At 53.7% G+C, this 17681-nt stretch overlaps 2 protein-coding genes across 6 annotated transcripts in view; one reads left to right on the top strand and one right to left on the bottom strand.

Annotated features, from left to right (window-relative positions):
* The window catches only part of RASGEF1A (RasGEF domain family member 1A), a 118232-nt gene extending 108545 nt beyond the window's left edge, over positions 1–9687 (top strand). For all 4 annotated transcript variants that reach the window (XM_029244968.1, XM_029244967.1, XM_029244965.1 and 1 more), the window contains 11 exons: positions 1738–1860; positions 3709–3846; positions 4706–4927; positions 5513–5587; positions 5945–6037; positions 6523–6625; positions 6714–6793; positions 7562–7753; positions 8379–8502; positions 8942–9014; positions 9342–9687. In XM_029244968.1, the coding sequence (XP_029100801.1) occupies positions 1738–1860; positions 3709–3846; positions 4706–4927; positions 5513–5587; positions 5945–6037; positions 6523–6625; positions 6714–6793; positions 7562–7753; positions 8379–8502; positions 8942–9014; positions 9342–9366 (1248 nt within the window). In that variant the 3' untranslated portion in view covers positions 9367–9687. The remainder of the gene's footprint in view (positions 1–1737; positions 1861–3708; positions 3847–4705; positions 4928–5512; positions 5588–5944; positions 6038–6522; positions 6626–6713; positions 6794–7561; positions 7754–8378; positions 8503–8941; positions 9015–9341) is intronic.
* A 2894-nt stretch (positions 9688–12581) lies between these two features.
* CSGALNACT2 (chondroitin sulfate N-acetylgalactosaminyltransferase 2) overlaps positions 12582–17681 on the bottom strand; it is a 55257-nt gene continuing 50157 nt past the window's right edge. The window contains exons 8-10 of one of the 2 annotated variants that reach the window (XR_003796983.1): positions 17042–17131; positions 15284–15394; positions 12582–12774 (exon numbers count right to left, since the gene is read on the bottom strand). Coding sequence is in view for 1 of the 2 variants with exons in the window: in XM_029244962.1 (XP_029100795.1) it covers positions 17112–17131 (20 nt within the window). In the remaining variant the exon portion in view is untranslated. Of the gene's footprint in view, positions 12775–15283; positions 15395–17022; positions 17132–17681 lie in introns of those variants that run through there. The other variant, XM_029244962.1, reaches the window with a different exon arrangement.

Genomic DNA, 17681 nt, shown 5'->3' with positions numbered 1-17681 from the left:
AGGGCAGGGCCCTGCGCATGGCCTCCGGGCGACAGATGGGGCTGCGAGGGAGGGTGGGGAGGAATTGCCCCCTCTGCCCTCCAGCTGGGTTTCCGGGGCTCCTGGCGGCCCCCCGACCCCCGCCAGACATATCAGGCCTCCTCCCTCCCTCCTGGGGCTCTGTCCACTCCTCTGTCTGTCCTTCCATCCACCCCGGAAGTCCTCTCAGGGCCTGGCTGGGGCTGGTGGTGCCGATGTGGCAGCTGAGGGCCAGGCGGCAGAGCCGGGGAGAGGAGACCCCAGGCCCTGAAGACGTCAGGAGCAGGGCTGCGGTCCCCCAGGGGCTGGGACCTCCAACGCCAGTGCTGGTCTGTGCAACAGTGGCCTTGTGTGGCGGGGGGAGGGGCCCCCCCTCCTTCAGGCCTGTCCCCGCGAGCCTCAGCCAGCTCACCCAGTGTTGTCCCCAGAGTACTGTGCCCTGGGGTCCCAGCCTGCTTCCCAGGAGAGAGCCAGGGGGCGGTGGAGGTCGAACGGGGGTCCAGCTAGGCATCAGCCCGGCTGCCGAGCACCTGGGCTCCCCGCCTTTCCCTCACGGCCCGTGCCCTGCAGACAGACGGTGCTCCGTCTGTCTCCCTGCTCCTCGCCGGAGCCGTGCAGCTCTTGCCTTGGGCTCTCCTCTGCCCCTGGCTGAGAGCTCCAAGGTGTAACAGGTGCAGCCTTCCTTCACGCTCTGAGCCTTTTGCTCAGGAGGGGCCCCTGAAGGTCCCACCACTGACGGGGCGGGCCCCTGGAGCACCCGTGCTGCACAGCCCAGGGACACCCTGCTGCTCCAGGGAGAGCCTCCCCAGCGGCCTCTGAGGGCTGCATCGGGGCAGGGAGGGCCTGAGGGCCGAGTCCCGATCTGGGAGGCTGCATTAGGCTGGAGCACAGAAGACCTGCTCCTTTGGGCCTGGAGTGGAGGCCGAGGGTCCTGGGCCCCCCACCTGTAGTAGCCATGTGGCAGTAGATCACTGTCTGAGTCGAGTCCCTGGGAGACCCCAGGCAGCCTCCCCGCCCCCAAGTCCGCCCTGTCTGCAGGCAGGGGCCTGGTAAATCCCACGTCAGCCAAAAGCTTCCAAGAGCCCTGGGCTCTGCTCCCTGCCACCTTTCAGCCCAGACTAGGTGCACCCCTCAGCCTGCACCGCGACCAGGTGACGAGGACGTGTGGCCTTGGGACTGCGGGGCTCTGGTGTGGCAGGTGGGGACGGGGCCCACAGCTGGCTAGTGACCGCACAGCGGCTTGCAGCAGCTCCCGACGTGGGGTCCTGGGGCCAAGGAGGCCCCCACCGCCCCCCAGCCAGGCCCTGCCCCACTGAGCAGTGAGGATCTGGCACAGAGCAGGCTGGGCGCCTGGCCCGGGGAGCACCGTGGGCCAGGCCACAGGCCCACACAGGCCCGGAGACACCGCCAACATCCAGGTCTGGGTTTAGCTCCCGGCGTGGGGTAGGGGAGCATCCCAGCTGAGTAAAACCACTGGGACCGAGCTTGTCAGGGATACCTCTGAGAGCTGCTGCAAAGTGGGGTTTGATCTGTGCCTTGCACGGTGGGCAGGATTTGGGAGCAGTGAGAGAGGAGGAAGGGCATTTGAGGTGAGGTAAACCACGCAGAAGGTGATGCTGGGCCCGGGAGGCGGGGACCAGGCGGAGGAGCAGGCCGCGGCTATACCTGGGGGCCAGGCTGGGCCCGACTCACTCTTCACCCTCTGTCTCTTTCCTTCAGAGGACGTACATCTTCACGTTTCTCTTGAGCTCCCGGGTCTTCATCCCCCCTCATGACCTGCTGGCCCGCGTGGGGCAGATCTGCCTGGAGCAGAGGCAGCAGCTGGAGGCCGGATCTGATAAGGTAAAGGCGAGCCCCCGGGCTGCTGCCCGTCTCCGTGCCCCTGGCTTCCCCGCTCGCTCACGCTTGGGAGAGAATGCTGCTCAGGACGGGGCCTGGCTGAGCCCGGCCCGGGCCCCTCCCTGCTGGGGGCAGGTCTGCTTGTCTGGCCTCCTGACATCCCTGGAGCAGGCCTCCCGGGTGTCTGCAGGGGCGCCCACCTCCCAAGGCGCTGGATGGAACTGTGGCCAGAGGAGGAGGGGGGCGGCTGCTGGACTGGCCCCCTGGGCCCGCCCGGGTCTCCCAGGATGCCCCCACCTGGCCCTCCAGGACTCCCCGGCAGCATGCAGCACCCTGCATGCTGTGAGCCAGCGGGTGCTCACACCCCCTCCCGGGGAAGGGCCACAGCAGACAGCCCTGTCGGCTCTCCTGCTCAGTGCCAGACACCCCGGAAGGGAGGGTCCGGCTCCAGCTGGTGGAGAAGCAGCCTGGGTCACTGCTCCCTCCAAAGGGGGTGGCGGGCAGCACCCTCAGGCTAGAGTTTTCAGAGACTCAAATAGGGCTGTTTTTCACTGTCATGTCTTCTGATTGAGTCGGGCTTTGGGCAGTCAAGATGGGTAAGAAACCACAGCTCATCCCTGAGGCCGTGGGGCAGGCCCGGGGTCTGGTGTGGAAGCAGGGCTTGTGGGTGTACTGTCAAGGCGCTGGCAGGGCCTGTTCTGGATGACCTTCCCCTCTACCAGGCTGGACCTCCTGCCTCTGGAGGTTTGCAGCAAAGGCCTGTGACATCTGTGCCCTCTTCAGTCTCTTCTCCAGAGGGGCGCGTCCCCGGGTGTGCTGGGCAGGGACAGAGACAGGCACCCATTGCAGCCCGGGGATCAGGAAAGGCGCCTGAAGGCGTGGGTGGGGAGAAGCCAGAACAGGGTGAGTGGGAGATGAAATTCTAGGCTGAGGGTCAGCAGGGGGACAATAGAAGCCTGAGAGGAGCCTGGGGTGAGCCCTCCCGCCTTCGTCTGTGATGACAGGCAGGGCGGGGCATCTGAGAAGGGAATGCAGGGCTGTAGTTCCTGCTGAGTGCGGGGTGCAGCGGGCACCTGGGGGGAGTGTCAGCTGGGTGGAGGCAGCGGAGTAGAGGTGGGTGGAGGGGGGCAGGTAGGTGTAGGTGTGGGGAGTTGGGTCATGAAGGAGCTGGGCTCCGAGGGTAGTCAGGGCCGGAATGGTCCAGGGTGGCCAGGCAGGCACGGGGATCTGGTCAGGGCCAGGCAGAGCCAAAGCGGGCATAGGAATGGTTTAGCGTACGTGAGCCAGCGCGGGGCTAGGCATAGAGGACTAGCCAGGAGAGCACGGCCGGGCATCCCGCACCCCCTCCTTGGACTGTATGTGCGTGTGGACCTGGGCCAGTGGGAACCGGGGAGAGGATGCCTGGTGTGTCTGCGGCCCTTCTCAGCACTTGCCAACCTGCTTTTTACCGAGAGAAGGTGGCTGGGATCTCTTGCTTAAGGTTAATGATTTTGCTTGGTTTTCATCGTGTCCTTTTTTATGGGTAACTTCTAATTACAGCAAATGAAACTAATTTTCTGTGTCACGGTAGCGATAGGACAGGTTCTTTGAAAATGAATTTAAGTGAAAAAGAGAGCTGGCTTAAGGGGAATGTGAAGCAACGCAGGAATGACAAAACCGCAGGTGGACAGGGTGAAGGATGTCCCTACCCAGCAGCCCTCACCCCAGCGTCAGGGCAGAGGACACAGGTCCTGTGGGGGAATGGGTCAGAGGGTGTTGCAGAACTGGGGGTGCTTGTACCGCTTGTCATCTTGTCGCCCACTCTGGAGGGTCAGGCCTTGCTTTATCCCCCGACCCCCCCACCCTCCCCAGGCCAGGCTGAAGTCCTTCTCAGCCAAGATCGTGCAGCTACTGAAGGAGTGGACAGAGGCCTTCCCCTACGACTTCCAGGACGAGAAGGCCATGGCCGAACTGAAAGCCATCACCCACCGGGTCACACAGTGTGACGAGGTGAGGTCCTCCTCGGAGCCTGGCAGAGTTCCTTGTCTGAGGGAGGGGTGGGTCTTCAGGGACAGCTCTGTATGTGGTCCCCTTTGCTGTCACTCTCCCAAGAGGACTGCTGGGTGGCTCCATTTGCCCCTCAGCCCCATGAAGGCCGCTCAGCTGGCCAGCAACCGGCCAGACTTGCCCTTGGCATCCTGCGCACACGGGAGACCCTGCGGCCCGAGTGGGGTGATCCCAGGCCCCACCTTCTCCCGCTCTTTGGGTGGGTGGAGTGGGGGCCTAGCGAGAGGCCTTGTCCGTCTTTCCTGGCTCCCAGCTCCCGCTTGGTCTGCAGTGTTGAGACGGGCCCTCCAGAGAGGTTGGTCCTGCCGCCGGCCCCCATCGCGGGAGCCTGGGCTCCGTGTGCTCAGCACTTTCTGCCTTCCTGAGGGCTCAAAGCCCAGGGAGAGTGGGGCAGAGCCAGGGCTGCTCCCACCCAGGGAAGGAAGGCTCCTAGCCCTGGAGGAAGCCCTTCCAGAGTCCCTCGTCCCTACCGTGGGCCCCTCCTACGGTGGAAAGGCCACGAGAAGTAGCTCAGCTGGCCGCCACCCAGAAAGCCATGCTTTTCATACCCAGAAGCCTAGCCCTGGCCTTCAGCTCCCTTCTCCTCAGGACGGCTGTGGAGTCACCCTCCCCTGCAGCCCTCGGCGGAGCCCACACTGTGCCCCACTCTGCCGTCAGAGGCCCAAGTGCTCATGGCAGGTCTGGGTAGGGGACGTGGGCTCAAAGTTAGACGCGTCCCTGGAGATGAGATGGGTTCCTCCGGCGCGGTGCAGGTCTTGCTGCCAGCCCAGGCCAGCACTTTCTCCACCCCCGCCCCTCCCAGGAGAATGGCACGGTGAAGAAGGCCATCGCCCAAATGACGCAGAGCCTGCTGCTGTCCCTGGCTGCCCGGAGCCAGCTTCAGGAGCTGCGTGAGAAGCTCCGCTCACCGGCCATGGACAAAGGTCCCATCCTCAAGGCCAAGCCGCCAGCCGCGCAGAAGGACATCCTGGGCGTGTGCTGTGACCCCCTGGTGTTGGCCCAGCAGCTGACTCACATCGAGCTGGTTAGTGCTGCAGTGCGCCCTTCCCAGGACGGGCTGGGGCGTGTTCACTGATGCTCACGCTGGCACCTTCCCAACATGGCATCACAGGGCCTTCCCCTGCCGGCCGGACCGGGGTGTCGGGAAGCCCGCTTGGCAGCCCCAAGCGCTGCCTCTGGCGGCTGTGTGTCCACCTGAGCAGAGGGTTTCTTGGTACCTGGGTCCCCAGGATCACGGCAGCCCCATGTTAACGGGAGGGGCTGGGGCGATGGGGACTGCAGTGGCCTCAGGATGGAGGAGCGGCTTGGGAAGAGGTGAAGGGCTTCAAGGGGGACGGCTCTCCCCGCCCCGTCCCCTCCCCTCATCCTGCCTGTGCCCGGGCTGGGCAGGGGCCCTGCACATAGCAGCCTCTGCTGAGGCTCTCGCCTCCCAGACCCTGGGGTACACCTGGGGGGCCTGCCCACTGTCTGGGTGCTCTGATCGAGGAGGGGCACGCCTGCAGGGAGGTCGTGACTGCTGCTCTTGACACGCCCTCCATGTTGCGTGTGGGGCCTGCCTGAGGGTGGCAGGCTTGTCACTCCTCCTGGGCTGTTTCCCCGTTCCATCCAGGAGAGGGTCAGCAGCATCCACCCTGAGGACCTGATGCAGATCGTCAGCCACATGGACTCTCGGGACAAGCATAGGGTGAGGGGCTGCGGCGTGCTCCAGGGTGGCCGGGGGAGGGTGCAGGGGCCTCGCCCAGACGCCTGAGCGCCTCCGGAGTGTCGGGCCTCACAACCTGAAGACGCACGTAGGTCTGGCCTTCCAGTGCCTGCCCCACAGCTCAGTGGACAGCCACACAGGGTGCTGCATGCTGCCGGGGAGCCCTGGAGGGCCGGGTGGGGGCATCCTGGGAGACCCGGGCAGGCCCAGGGAGCCAGTCCAAAAGCCAATCCCCTCCTCCTCTGGCCACAGCTCCTTCTGAGGGCTCTGAGGGTGGGGCTGGGGCAGCAGCTACGGGCAGGGTCCTCGGGCTCCCTGTGACCTGCTGTGTCCCCACAGTGCCGAGGAGACCTGATTAAGACCTACAGCCTGGAGGCCTACGACAACTGGTTCAACTGCCTCAGCATGCTGGTGGCCACCGAGGTGTGCCGGGTAAGTGCCGTGCGGCGCACACAGCAGCAGGGCCGGCCTCATCTCCTCCCGACCCCACCGTGCCGCCTGGGGCTCTGACCCCTGTACCCCGCAGGGGACGGAACTTTGCAAGTGGAGATAGGAAGCTTTTATTGCCAGGGCCTTGGGAGCGCCAACCCCCAACAGTAATGCCTTAAATTACAACAGAGACCCATCCGGGGAGGCAGCCTGTGCCCAGCATGGCCTGTCAGCTCATCTGGGTCTCCCTTGGTCCTCTCAGCCTGCCCTCCCGCCTCTCTGCCCAGCATCGAAAATGCCACGGCTGCATTTCCTGCCTCTGGAGCCTGCGAGAATCCCTCCACCCCCGCCTGACAGCTCTGAGGGCCCAGGGCAGCTCCCTGCTGGGGAGGCCCCTCCCTGGGCCCAGGGCACTGCCCTTTGGGGGCTGGTGTGGTAGGGGATGACCCCTGGTGGGGACCGCGCTGAGCAGTCTGGCTGCCCTCCAGGTGGTGAAGAAGAAGCATCGGACTCGCATGCTGGAGTTCTTCATCGATGTGGCCCGAGAGTGCTTCAACATCGGGAACTTCAACTCCATGATGGCCATCATCTGTGAGTGTGCGGGCCCCAGGGGCTCCCCCCAGCACGGTGTGGCCCATCTCCTCCCGCCCTGACCCTAGCTGTCGCCCCGCCCCTGCAGCTGGCATGAACCTCAGTCCTGTGGCGAGGCTGAAGAAAACCTGGTCCAAAGTCAAGACGGCCAAGTTCGACGTCTTAGAGGTAGGCACCCTGTCTTGTCCCGAGTCAGCCTGAGGAGGGCTGGGCGTCCCATCACGCTCTGGCCCCTTGCTGAGGGCCTGCTGCCCCGAGTGCCGTCTTATGTTGGGTGTGTCCGCTGACCTGGCCGCGGCGCCCCCAGAAGGCAGGTAGCCCATGCTCTCCTCGGCCCTTGGGCCTTGAGTCAGAACTGGCATCGCCTAAAGCAAAGCTCAGGGGAAAGATCAGCAAGGAGTTTGTCGGCAAAAGCAGGCCAACAGCCCCAGGTTGGGCAGTGCCGACCAAGCAGAGACTGGCCTTTTTCTCCTTCGACTTCCATGGTCCCGGACCGTCTGGGGGGCCCAGGGGCTGAGAGGCGAGTCTACAGCCTTGACCGGATGTATTTGATCAGAGAATCCAGTTTTTGCAAGTGTGTGTCTTGTGGAGCTGGTCAGGTTTGGGAGGTGTCCGTGAAAGCACAAAGGCAAAGGAAGGTTTTGAAAGGAAGGAGGGGAGACCCAGACTTAGCAGGGCAGGGAGGAGGTGTGTGTGAGCTTCAAGATTTCTCTACAGCTTACCCCGTGACGCCTGGACCCAAAGCCAGAAAGCCCCAGCCCAGTGCTCAGACACGTGCCTCTGGGCTTCCTTCCCCTGTGCTCACTCCTGGAGAGGCGGCCTCTTCTGGTGACGGTACAGGGCCACCCCGAGCTGTTTCCTGCAAAGGGGCCTCCTGAGCAGCTCTGAGGGGTGCAGGGGGAGCAGTGCCCACCATATCCTCCCGTCTGCCCACAGCACCACATGGACCCATCCAGCAACTTCTGCAACTACCGCACAGCCCTGCAGGGGGCCACACAGAGATCCCAGATGGCCAACAGCAGCCGGGAGAAGATCGTCATCCCTGTGTTCAACCTCTTCGTTAAGGACATCTACTTCCTGCACAAAATCCACACCAACCACCTGCCCAATGGACACATTAACTTCAAGGTCAGCTCAGCCCCCTTGTGGTCCGAGGGGAGGGGGCCAGGCTGTCCCAGCACAGGGTAGGGCAGACTTCCTGGCCTTGCTTTAGGACAGGCAGAATCCGTCTGTGCCATGAGAGCTGCCAGGCCGAGGCCCTGTGGCAGAAGGGCCTTTTAGGACTGAAGGCTCCGGGGTGGGTCATGGGTGCCGTGACCTCAAGGTATGAGGGTGGCCCCAGTTCTGAGTGAATGATCTGGTTACAGTGCTAGGAGCCCGAGGGCCCCAGAGTGAGATCCTGGGGTGTTCTGGTTGGTGGTGCTGTGCTGGGTGTGGCTGGGACGCCTGCCTCAGCCTGGAGTGACAGATGAGGGGCTTCTTGGGGGTCGTGCACAGCAGAAGCACAGACCTGGCTGCAGCCCGGTGGCTCAGGCGGAGGGCAGGACTGAATGGCCTTGGAGACACCGGCTGGCCCTGTTGTACAGAGTGCTTCCACGGCTACGGAGTCAGCTTTGTAGGGCCACCGTCCAGTCTCTCTGGGACCAGGGGACTGATCAGCCGACCAAAGCCAGAGCCTACGTCCCCCACCCTAACCAGGGTTTTCAAGCTTAAGGTGACAAATGAACATCCAGTTGGTCTTCTGCCCCTTCAGAAATTTTGGGACATCTCCAGACAGATCCATGAGTTCATGACATGGACACAGGTAGAGTGTCCCTTCGAGAAGGACAAGAAGATTCAGAGTTACCTGCTGACGGCTCCCATCTACAGCGAGGAAGGTAAGGTCCACCTCTGCACACTGTAGAGGTCACCCTGACTCGTGCAGGGTGCCCTCCCAAGGGTTGTTATTCCCATGCTACGCTGGGGAAGCTCAGCTCGCAGGGGTGAGTGCATGAGGGTGGGCCATGGGTGGATGGCAGGTGAAGGATAAGGACAAGAAAAGATCAGGCTCCCGAGGCCACTTGAGAGCGCCAGTACGTGGTTGGGCCAGTGCTGCAGAACCAGGAAACGTCTGAGTCCCCAGGCAGGTTGCCAGGAACCCCATGCAGCAGAGGCCTGTGGACCAGCCGAGGCCCGACGTTGCTGCCCCCTTGGTTTAGGAGTTCGTTCCCGGGCCTCGCTCCACCCTGGGAGGGAGAGTTTGAGAAGGGATAACTGGGGTGGGAGGCAGACTGACCGGGTGTGGACATGGCTTCTGCGGGGCTTCTCGTCTCTCAGCTCTCTTCATCGCCTCCTTCGAAAGTGAAGGTCCCGAGAACCACATGGAAAAGGACAGCTGGAAGACCCTCAGGTAGGAGAACTCCAGCAGCAGTCCGGTGAGCCCCCAAGACCAGCCCCATACCAGAGTCTACAAGGAAGGGAAAGGACGGGGTGGGGGTAGGCATGATGGGTCTGCCCTTTTGAAAGGCGGCCGAGGGCACCTCTCTGCAGACCGGGGAGAGGAAGGCATCCCCGGTACAGGATGAGGACTTGGGGTTTGAACGTCCCTGACCCCTCCCTCAATGGGCGGTTCTAGGCAGCTGGGCCTTCCCCTAGTAGCACAAGCCTGCCCTCTGCTTGCTCAGGGGAAGGGCCTGCCGGCCGCCTGACCACTTCCTCGTTCCCTGCTCACCTTTAGGACCACTCTCCTTAACAGAGCTTGAAGGCATGGATGCAGCCTGCAGACGCTGGGATTAAGCACACCTACGTACTGAGTTTTAATCTTGAGTGATAATGGGCTGAGATGAGGCCTCACTGGTTGGGGTCCATTTTGTACATAACTAACTTTTATGAAAAAAAAAAGAAGTAATTATTTCATGCATCAACCTTTGGCACTTAAAGCTTTTTGTTTATGACAGGGCAGGGCCCTGCTTTGGGGAGGGGTGGGGAAAGAGTATCATGGGAGATGGCATCCATGATAACATCTTATTCTAATGAAATGTAGATTTTTATTTTTTACTTTTGATTATTAACAAACATCTTACAAAAAAATACTTAAAAAAACCCAACCAAAACCAACGTGAGCCCTGCCTCCTTTCCAGCCAGTGTCTCTGATGTCGGGGTGAGTGCCTTAGAGGGTTCTGGCGGGCCCGTTCTCGCCTGCAGCCAGTGCCACTGGAGGCACCGGGGAAGCTCTGCCCTCAAAGCGCAGGCCCACAAGGTTCTGGCAAGAAGGGCTCGGGTGGCCCGGAGGTCTCATTTGCGTACTTCCAGAAGTGAACCTTGAATACGGGCTTTCCAAAGTTTACATTTTCATTTTCCTTTATCAGGGATTTATGGGGGTTGGGGGGAGGGCAGGGGGACACCTGGCAGCATATGTTCTGTTGGAAGATGTCTGGCAAATTGTTCTTCACCTACATTTTAGGAAAAGAGAAAATCTAAAATAACGTAAGGAGGGAGTCATGGAATTGTCCATTTTCCAGGCTGTAACTTTGACACACTTACTTAGCTGTAATGAAGCGAATACAAAGTACAATTAAGGATGGGGACGTATAAAGCCATCTTGAAACTCAAGTACAAAGTCAAAAGAAGCAACTTACAAATCAGTATCCTCCTTCCCTCTGGGTGGGGGATTGGGCTCCCCTAACAGAATGTGAAACATGGAAGGTTAGCCAGGCCAGTACCTGCTGGAGCCCACTCACGTAAAGCTGCCCAACATTTGGAGGTATTTTCCACACCCGAACTCGAGGAGTACTCTCCATTTTCTGACTTCCCGGCCATGGGACAGTGACAGCCCTGCTCCCTCCAAGGCCAGAAATGGGCAATCCATGCTGACTCTATCTCCCTCATGGCGGGGCTGTCATTCCATCCAAGCAGATTTGGAACTACTCACCCTGTTTCTCTCCACATGGCTGGCTTCCGCCGGAGCCTCCAGCTGGCAGGCCTGGGTAAGGACAGTTAGTTAGTTGCTAATTCCCAAAACTCCTAGGAGAGCCTGGAGATGTGAAGGCGAGGCCTCAGGGGGAGGTGGCTCCATGATCCGCTGCTGATGTTGCCCTCAGCCCAGGGTGGAGCAAGGATATTTACACTGTATTGTCACAGTGTTTTTGCACTTTCCAGACGTTCTAGATAGTACATATTGTATATTGACAGTACATATTGCTTTATGTATTTGAGATAAAGGTTTAAAACTTGAGAATATATATTTGGAATACAATGTTAGAACCTTTTCTGTCCATGTGTTAAGGAGCTTTCACATCAGTGTGCGCTTCACTTGGTCATCAGTTCTAGTACTGACCTGACACAGTGCTACATTTGCTACTTTATTTTCCCAATTTGATACATATCCTATGATGTTTTGGTATTTCGAGATGAACTCTGCGTATAGAGCTGTACTTTATAATAATAAAGGATGTCAACTGTTGGTGTGACTGGACGTACTTGCATCAATAAAAGAACATGTTGCTCCCCTCGTGTGCCTGTTCTCTGTGCGCGGTTCTGTGTTGGCAGGAGGCGCGGGGATGCCCGGGCCAGGGGGGAGGACGAGACTGCCAGGGCCACCACAGGCCTTTCAGAGATGGAGCAAGCAGCTCTCACCTCCACATTCTGACAAAGGGCTTTTCAAATAAACATTGCAAAACAAAACAAAGCTGTATAAGAGGCATGTTCTCTGCTGCTTTCCTCAAAGAAAGATCCAGAAGGATATCACTAGCAGCTTGAATTACATGGTCATGTCAGTTCAGGAAGCCTACCTTAAACGACTCTCAAGGTCCCTTTACTGCAGGGACTAACAAGAACCTTCAGTGTCCACGGGTGCTGTGGGTCTCTCCGGGGGCTGGGGACATTGGGGAGTGCCTGCCGACGTCTTTCTGCTGCGCGGTTCTCCTTCCGTTTCAATGGGTCACGCTCAGGAGCACTAAATAAAAGGGATTTGTGGAGGGGCACACGAGAGCTTGTGGCACTGAAGGAAAAGAACTGAGACACTGCTCTTCTCTGGCCTGTCTCCCACTGCCACCCTGTCACCAGTGCCCAGGCTGGATGAGGTCTGCCCACGACAGCTCGCCAGACCTGACTCTGCTCCTCCAGGGCCAACTCAGCCCGTTCGAGCAGCAGCGCCCAGCAGAACACTTTCTGTGCTGAGGGGGTATTCTGTACTGCATCACCCAGGGCAGTGCTGCTAGATACACAGAGGGACTGAGCCCTGAAATGTGGCCAGTGCGACTGAAGAACAGAACTTCTAACCTTACGTACGTTTAAATAGCTAGTGGACAGAAGGCAAGGCCTGCGGGGCCTCATCACCTGCTGCTGCTCCACGTGCCTTGTGGAGTAACAGCACACAGTAGGTGCTCAGGTGTTTGTGGAGCAAACGAGGACCCCTGTGAGGATGCCTAAGTGACTTTTAGGTAAGTGACAACACTTTTTATTTAGGTCCTTCCACGTAAGGGCCTCCTTACTTTCTTGGTAAAGTTACTTTTGCAAGTTTCTACCTACCTCAGCTGAAGAAGGAGCAGCACATCACCTGGTCTGCATCTTGGATGCGGAGCTGGGAGCAGGACGCGAGCTGGCTTGGCTCGGCACAGCCCTGTCCTTCACCCATGGGTGGTCCCTCCAGGCAGTGCTTCTCAAGGTGTGGGTCCCAGCCTGGCAGCAGCAGCAACACTGGGAACTTGTCTGAGATGTTCTCAGGGCCCCTGCGCAGACCTGCTGAATGGGAAACATGGGAGCGGGGAGCCCAGGCAAGTTGGAGAAGCTCTCCTGGTGGGTAGGGTTCTGCAGGACGTGGTTCCTGCCCACCTCTCCCAGGGGCACGCTGCTGCTCGGGCACTAGACTCACATGCTGTGCACGTGCACCTTCTCCAGTACACTTGCCACCCCGTTCTCCCACACACGTTCTCTGAGCCTCCTTACATCTTCCTGGTGAGTGGCGCTCGTGCTCCTCCGGCCTTGCCCCACCATCCACACCACACACTGTCGGCATCCGTCTCACGCACTAGGGCCTCAGCTCTTTCTGTGTAGAAGCCTCTTGGCGTGTAGCTGTGTGGCCAACGACCAGTGCAGTGTGCAGCTCCTAACGCCATGGGATGACCGAGGGTTACCACCTTTCACTTTACACACACGTTTCAGGGACAAACCTGTTAAAAGCATCAGATGTGACAGGAAGATAAGCTAAGAATCTCTACTAAGGCCACAGAGACTTCTGTGACAAAACTAAGATTTTTATACACCTATCACACCTACACATTTGTAAAACATGTGTCACATTCCTCAGGGAGGCAAGACAGGGTAAGTGGAAGAGCAAGGAATCGAGAGCTAAACTCTTTGGATTTGAGTCCTAGTTTCCAGTTCCCAGCTGGGTACCCTTGGACAAGTTGTCTGCCTTTTTAAGCCTCCATTTTCCCATGATTAAAATGGAATTACAATACTCTTGATCTCAGGGGTTGTTGTAATGTTATATGGCAGAAAGTGCAATGCCTCCTGCATTAGAAGTGGTGTTAGCTGTGTACCAGCAGTGGCACGCCTGATGAAACTGAATGCCACTTCTCCCACAGAGAGAGGAATCTTCTGGGAAAAGTGAAGCAAAGGATTATTAAGTGCCCTTCTCAAAGGAAAAACTCAAGTCCTGGTCAATACAAATACATTCTAACATTACCAAAGAATCATTTAAGTGTCAAATATAACCAACATATAAACATATATGAGAAGAGGGCTTCCCCTGCTGGCACAGTGGTTGAGAATCTCCCTGTCAATGCAGGGAACATGGGTTCAAGGCCTGGTCTGGGAAGATCCCACATGCCACAGAGCAACTAAGCCCGTACTCCACAACTACTGAGCCTGAGCTCTAGAGCCCGCGAGCCACAACTACTGAGCCTCCGTGCCACAGCTACTGAAGCCCACGCACCCAGAGCCCGTGCTCCACAAGAGGAGCCACCGCAATGAGAAGCCCATGCACCGCAACGAAGATTAGCCCCCGCTCGCCACAACTAGAGAGAAAGCCCGTGCATAGCAACGAAGACCCAACGCAGCCAAAAATAAAAATAAATTAAAAAAAAAACAAAACTAAAAATCTTAAAAAAAAATAGAAGAAATTCACGCGAAGTTGGGATCCAAAACTACTTTCTAAATGAAAAACTTACTATCCACCTATAGGCTGGTAACCTTAGATCATGCCAACATAATTTCTATCTTTATTCTCAAAAAGGCATTCATGACACTAGGAGGAAGGTGGAGGGCTGCTGCTCAAACCCCACACGCTTCTATCTCAGCATACCCAGGACTCTCAGGTATGGATCTTCAGCAACAATGTTAAGGGGACAATGTTGTCAAGAATATAAGAAAGTTTAAGTTAAGCACCTGTTCATTTCTGGCACCATGAAAGACTAAGTGCTTGCCTACTGAAATTGACTAATAAACGTATGCAAAACTTTTAACATCCAAGTGAGAAACCCAGAGCTTCACTTTCCAATCCACAAGGGGGATAGAGAAGGAAGTCCAGAACTTGCTCAAGAAGAAGGGTCAAATAGGAGACCCTAGCCCATAAAGCTGACATCCCAAAAAGCCACCCCTCAGTGTAACAGTGAACTTGAAATAAAGCACTCCTACTCCAACCCCACCAAGGGGGTTAAGGAAGATTGCCTGTTTTGAACCTCGGCACTGAATGGAGATGGGGAAAATTTGCCCCTGATATTTTATAACCACAAGTCAGTGAGTTTTACAAAGTTTTGCAGCACAAATCACACTGGTCAAAAAAACTTTAAGCTGAGAATTTAGTTTAACATGGCCCTGAACTGGTACTGTCCTTAAGTTACTCAGCAGAAGCAAACATTCTAACCTATATTCTAGTTTTAAAAGTCTCTCCTTAGCTGTGTCTAATATTCTGTTAAACCCACCTATTGGATTTTAAAAATTCATTTTCATTTCTAGATGCTCTATTTGGTTCTTTTCCAAATCCATTTGGACAAAATTCTGTATAAATTACCAGAATGTAACACAGAGAGACAAAGATTGGAAAATATGAAACAGGTTTAACGTATGTTATCAGAGTTACAGAAGGAAAGAGAGAGAGAACAAGGCAGAGACAATGAAAATGAAATAGCTGAGAATCTTCCAGAATTGACAAGAGACAATCCAAGAAGCCCAAAGATTCTGAAGCAGGATAAAAAACAAAAACAAAATCTGCACACAGACATATCATGGTGATACAAAACAGAGATAAAGAAGAGGTTTTAAAGACAGCTGGAGAAAAAGAAGGTTGATTACCTTCAAAGGCATTATCAACTGTTAAGCTGATAGCTTACTTCACAACAGAAATAACTGAAGGCAGAAGACAGTGGAATAATAACATCAATGTGCTGTGGAATTAAAGAAACCTGAGCTAGAGTTAGAGTTGGGAGAGGCCTGGAGGGGAAGTTCTCATACCTACCTACACATCACCAATTACAGAGAGAGCAAACATCTCCATCACAGAAAGGTGTTGCCTGCTTTACCACCAACCAGGAAGAAGAAAACTTCTCTCCCCTGAGCACAGGCTAGCCAGTCAGAGACTACAGAAGCCCACCAATGAGAAGTCTCCATACTTTGAACTCCCAGCTTCCTCCAGTGGACCCTTGGGTTAATACAGTCCCTCCCAATTCCCCCTTTTACCTTAGAGAAGCAAGTTTCCTTTCCTTGCTCTCTGATTTGCCTATGGTCCACCGTAGTTCACGTATCCAGAATTGCAATTCCTCTGGCTACTCCCGAATAAACTCGCTTTTCCTGGTAAAATAACTGATTGTAGTATTAAAGTTGACAGTGCTAAAAGATTTCTCAATCTAGAATTCTCAACCCTTCAAAAAATATTTCTTAAATGAGATAAAGATATTTATACACTAAAATGGAGTTTGCTATCAGACCTTCACTAAAAGAAATGCTAAAGGATGAATCTTGACTCTTACTGCATACTATATAAAAATTATTTCTATATGAATCATAGATCTAAATATGAAAGGCAATACAATAAAGCATTTAAAAGAAAACATGAATGTTTCTTCTTTACTTTGGAGTAGGAAAGGTTTTTAAAACTGGACACCAAAACCACTAGCCATAAAAGAAAGAAAACCGATCAACTGGACTTTATTAAAACGAAGAACTTTTGCTTATTAACAGATAACATTAAGAGAATGAAGAACAGTCCCCTGCCTGGGAGAAGATATTTGCAATATATAAATCTGACAAAAGACTCATATCCAGCATATATAAGTAACTCCTACACATCAATTTTAAAAAAAGCCAATTAAAGAAAAAGGGCAAAAATATGGAATAGGCATTTCACAAACAAGATATCCAAATGGCCAATAAGCATATGCAAAGATACTCAACATCATTTCCCTGATGATAAACTACACTAAACTCAAAAGGAGATAACTGTACACACCCAACAGAAATTAAAGAGTCTGAATTAAAAACGCTGAAAATACTGTGCTGGGGAGAATGTGAAGCAACTGGGTCTCTCATATGTGGCTGGCAGGGGGTCAGTTATTTGGAAGGACTGAGAAAAATTTGCCAACACCTGGCAAGACTATTCAAGAAAAAAAGAAAAGCACAAATAAACAGTATCAGGAATGAGAAAGAAGCTATCCCTATAGATCACATACATATTACACAGATAACAAGAGGAAATGGCAAACAACTTTGTACATTTCATCTAAAATTTCAAATTTATCAGGATAAATTCCTAGAAAACAGCACCTTACCTAAAAGAACTCAATCGAAACTGACTAGAAGAAACAGAAAATCTGAACAGTTCCACAATCATTAAATAAATTGAACCAGTGATCAGCAATCTTAGTATATAGAAAAGTTCAGGCCCAGGTGGCTTTCAGGAAGTTTTGTCAAATATTCAAGGAAGAAATAATTACAGTCTTACAAAACTTTTCTAGAAACAGAGTACAAAGGAACACCTGTAACTTATTTTATAAGCTAGTAAAACCTTAATAGAAAAGCCCAAGGGTGAGAAAGGAAGTATATACACAGGCAATCTTACTCATGAACACAGATGAAAAACACCTGAAAAAAGTACATATATAATATACACACCCCCCCACAAATATATACAAATATGTAAATATGTGTTTGTGTATGCATGCAAACCGAATCCAGCAATGTATAAGGATAATATAACATATCATGACAGATTGGCACTGACCCCAAGAATGCAAGGGTACTTCAGACAATTAACCTAATTCATCAATTTAACATATTAAAGATGGGAAAAAATCATATAATTATCTCAAAAGATATAGTAAAAACATTTGATAAATGCTCTCAAGCATGATAAAAACTTGCCAAGTAATAATAGAAGGTAACTTTATTAACTTAATAAAGGGTATTTATAAAAACACCTATAGCAAATACCATACTTACTGATGAAACACTGAGAATGTCTCCCTTGAAATAAGAAATATGGGCAGGAAGTCCTCTGCTATCACTCCAGTCAACACTGCACAACAAATCCTAACAAGCACAGTAAGACAAGAAAAATAAAGATATAAAAATTGATAAGAAACAAAACTTCTACTACTCACAGATAACAGAAAAATGCGAAAGAAACTAGAAATACATTATTACAATTGTGCTCAGCAAGGCAACTGAACACAAAAATTAACACACAAAAATCAGTCTGATTTCTAAATACCAGCAATAGACAATAAAAATAAATAAAAGATAGTTACAATGGCATAAAAAATGCAAACTACCTAGAAAAAAAAATCTAAGAAAATAATACACGAAAATCCACTGTGTGAAAAAGTATAAAACTTAATTGAAAGACAATAAAGACCAAAATAGATAATGTCATGTTCAAGGATCAGAGGGCTCTGTATGATAAAGATGTACGTTTTCCCCAAAGTGACCTTATAGATTCAATGAGATTCTAATAAAAATTCACAAGTTTTCATTAAAGTTAACAAGCTTATTCTAAAACTTATATGAAAGTACAAAGGCTGCAAACAGCCATGACAATTTTCAAGAACAAGGTGAGCGGATTAATTCTCAGAAATTATCA

This window comes from Monodon monoceros, unplaced genomic scaffold (genome assembly GCF_005190385.1).
Source record: "Monodon monoceros isolate NGI ecotype Baffin Bay Population unplaced genomic scaffold, NGI_Narwhal_1 Super_Scaffold_4, whole genome shotgun sequence".
Classification (NCBI taxonomy): Eukaryota; Metazoa; Chordata; class Mammalia; order Artiodactyla; family Monodontidae; genus Monodon; species Monodon monoceros.
The sequence above is the reverse complement of the archived record's forward strand: the minus strand, read 5'-3'. Positions and strand labels throughout refer to the sequence as shown.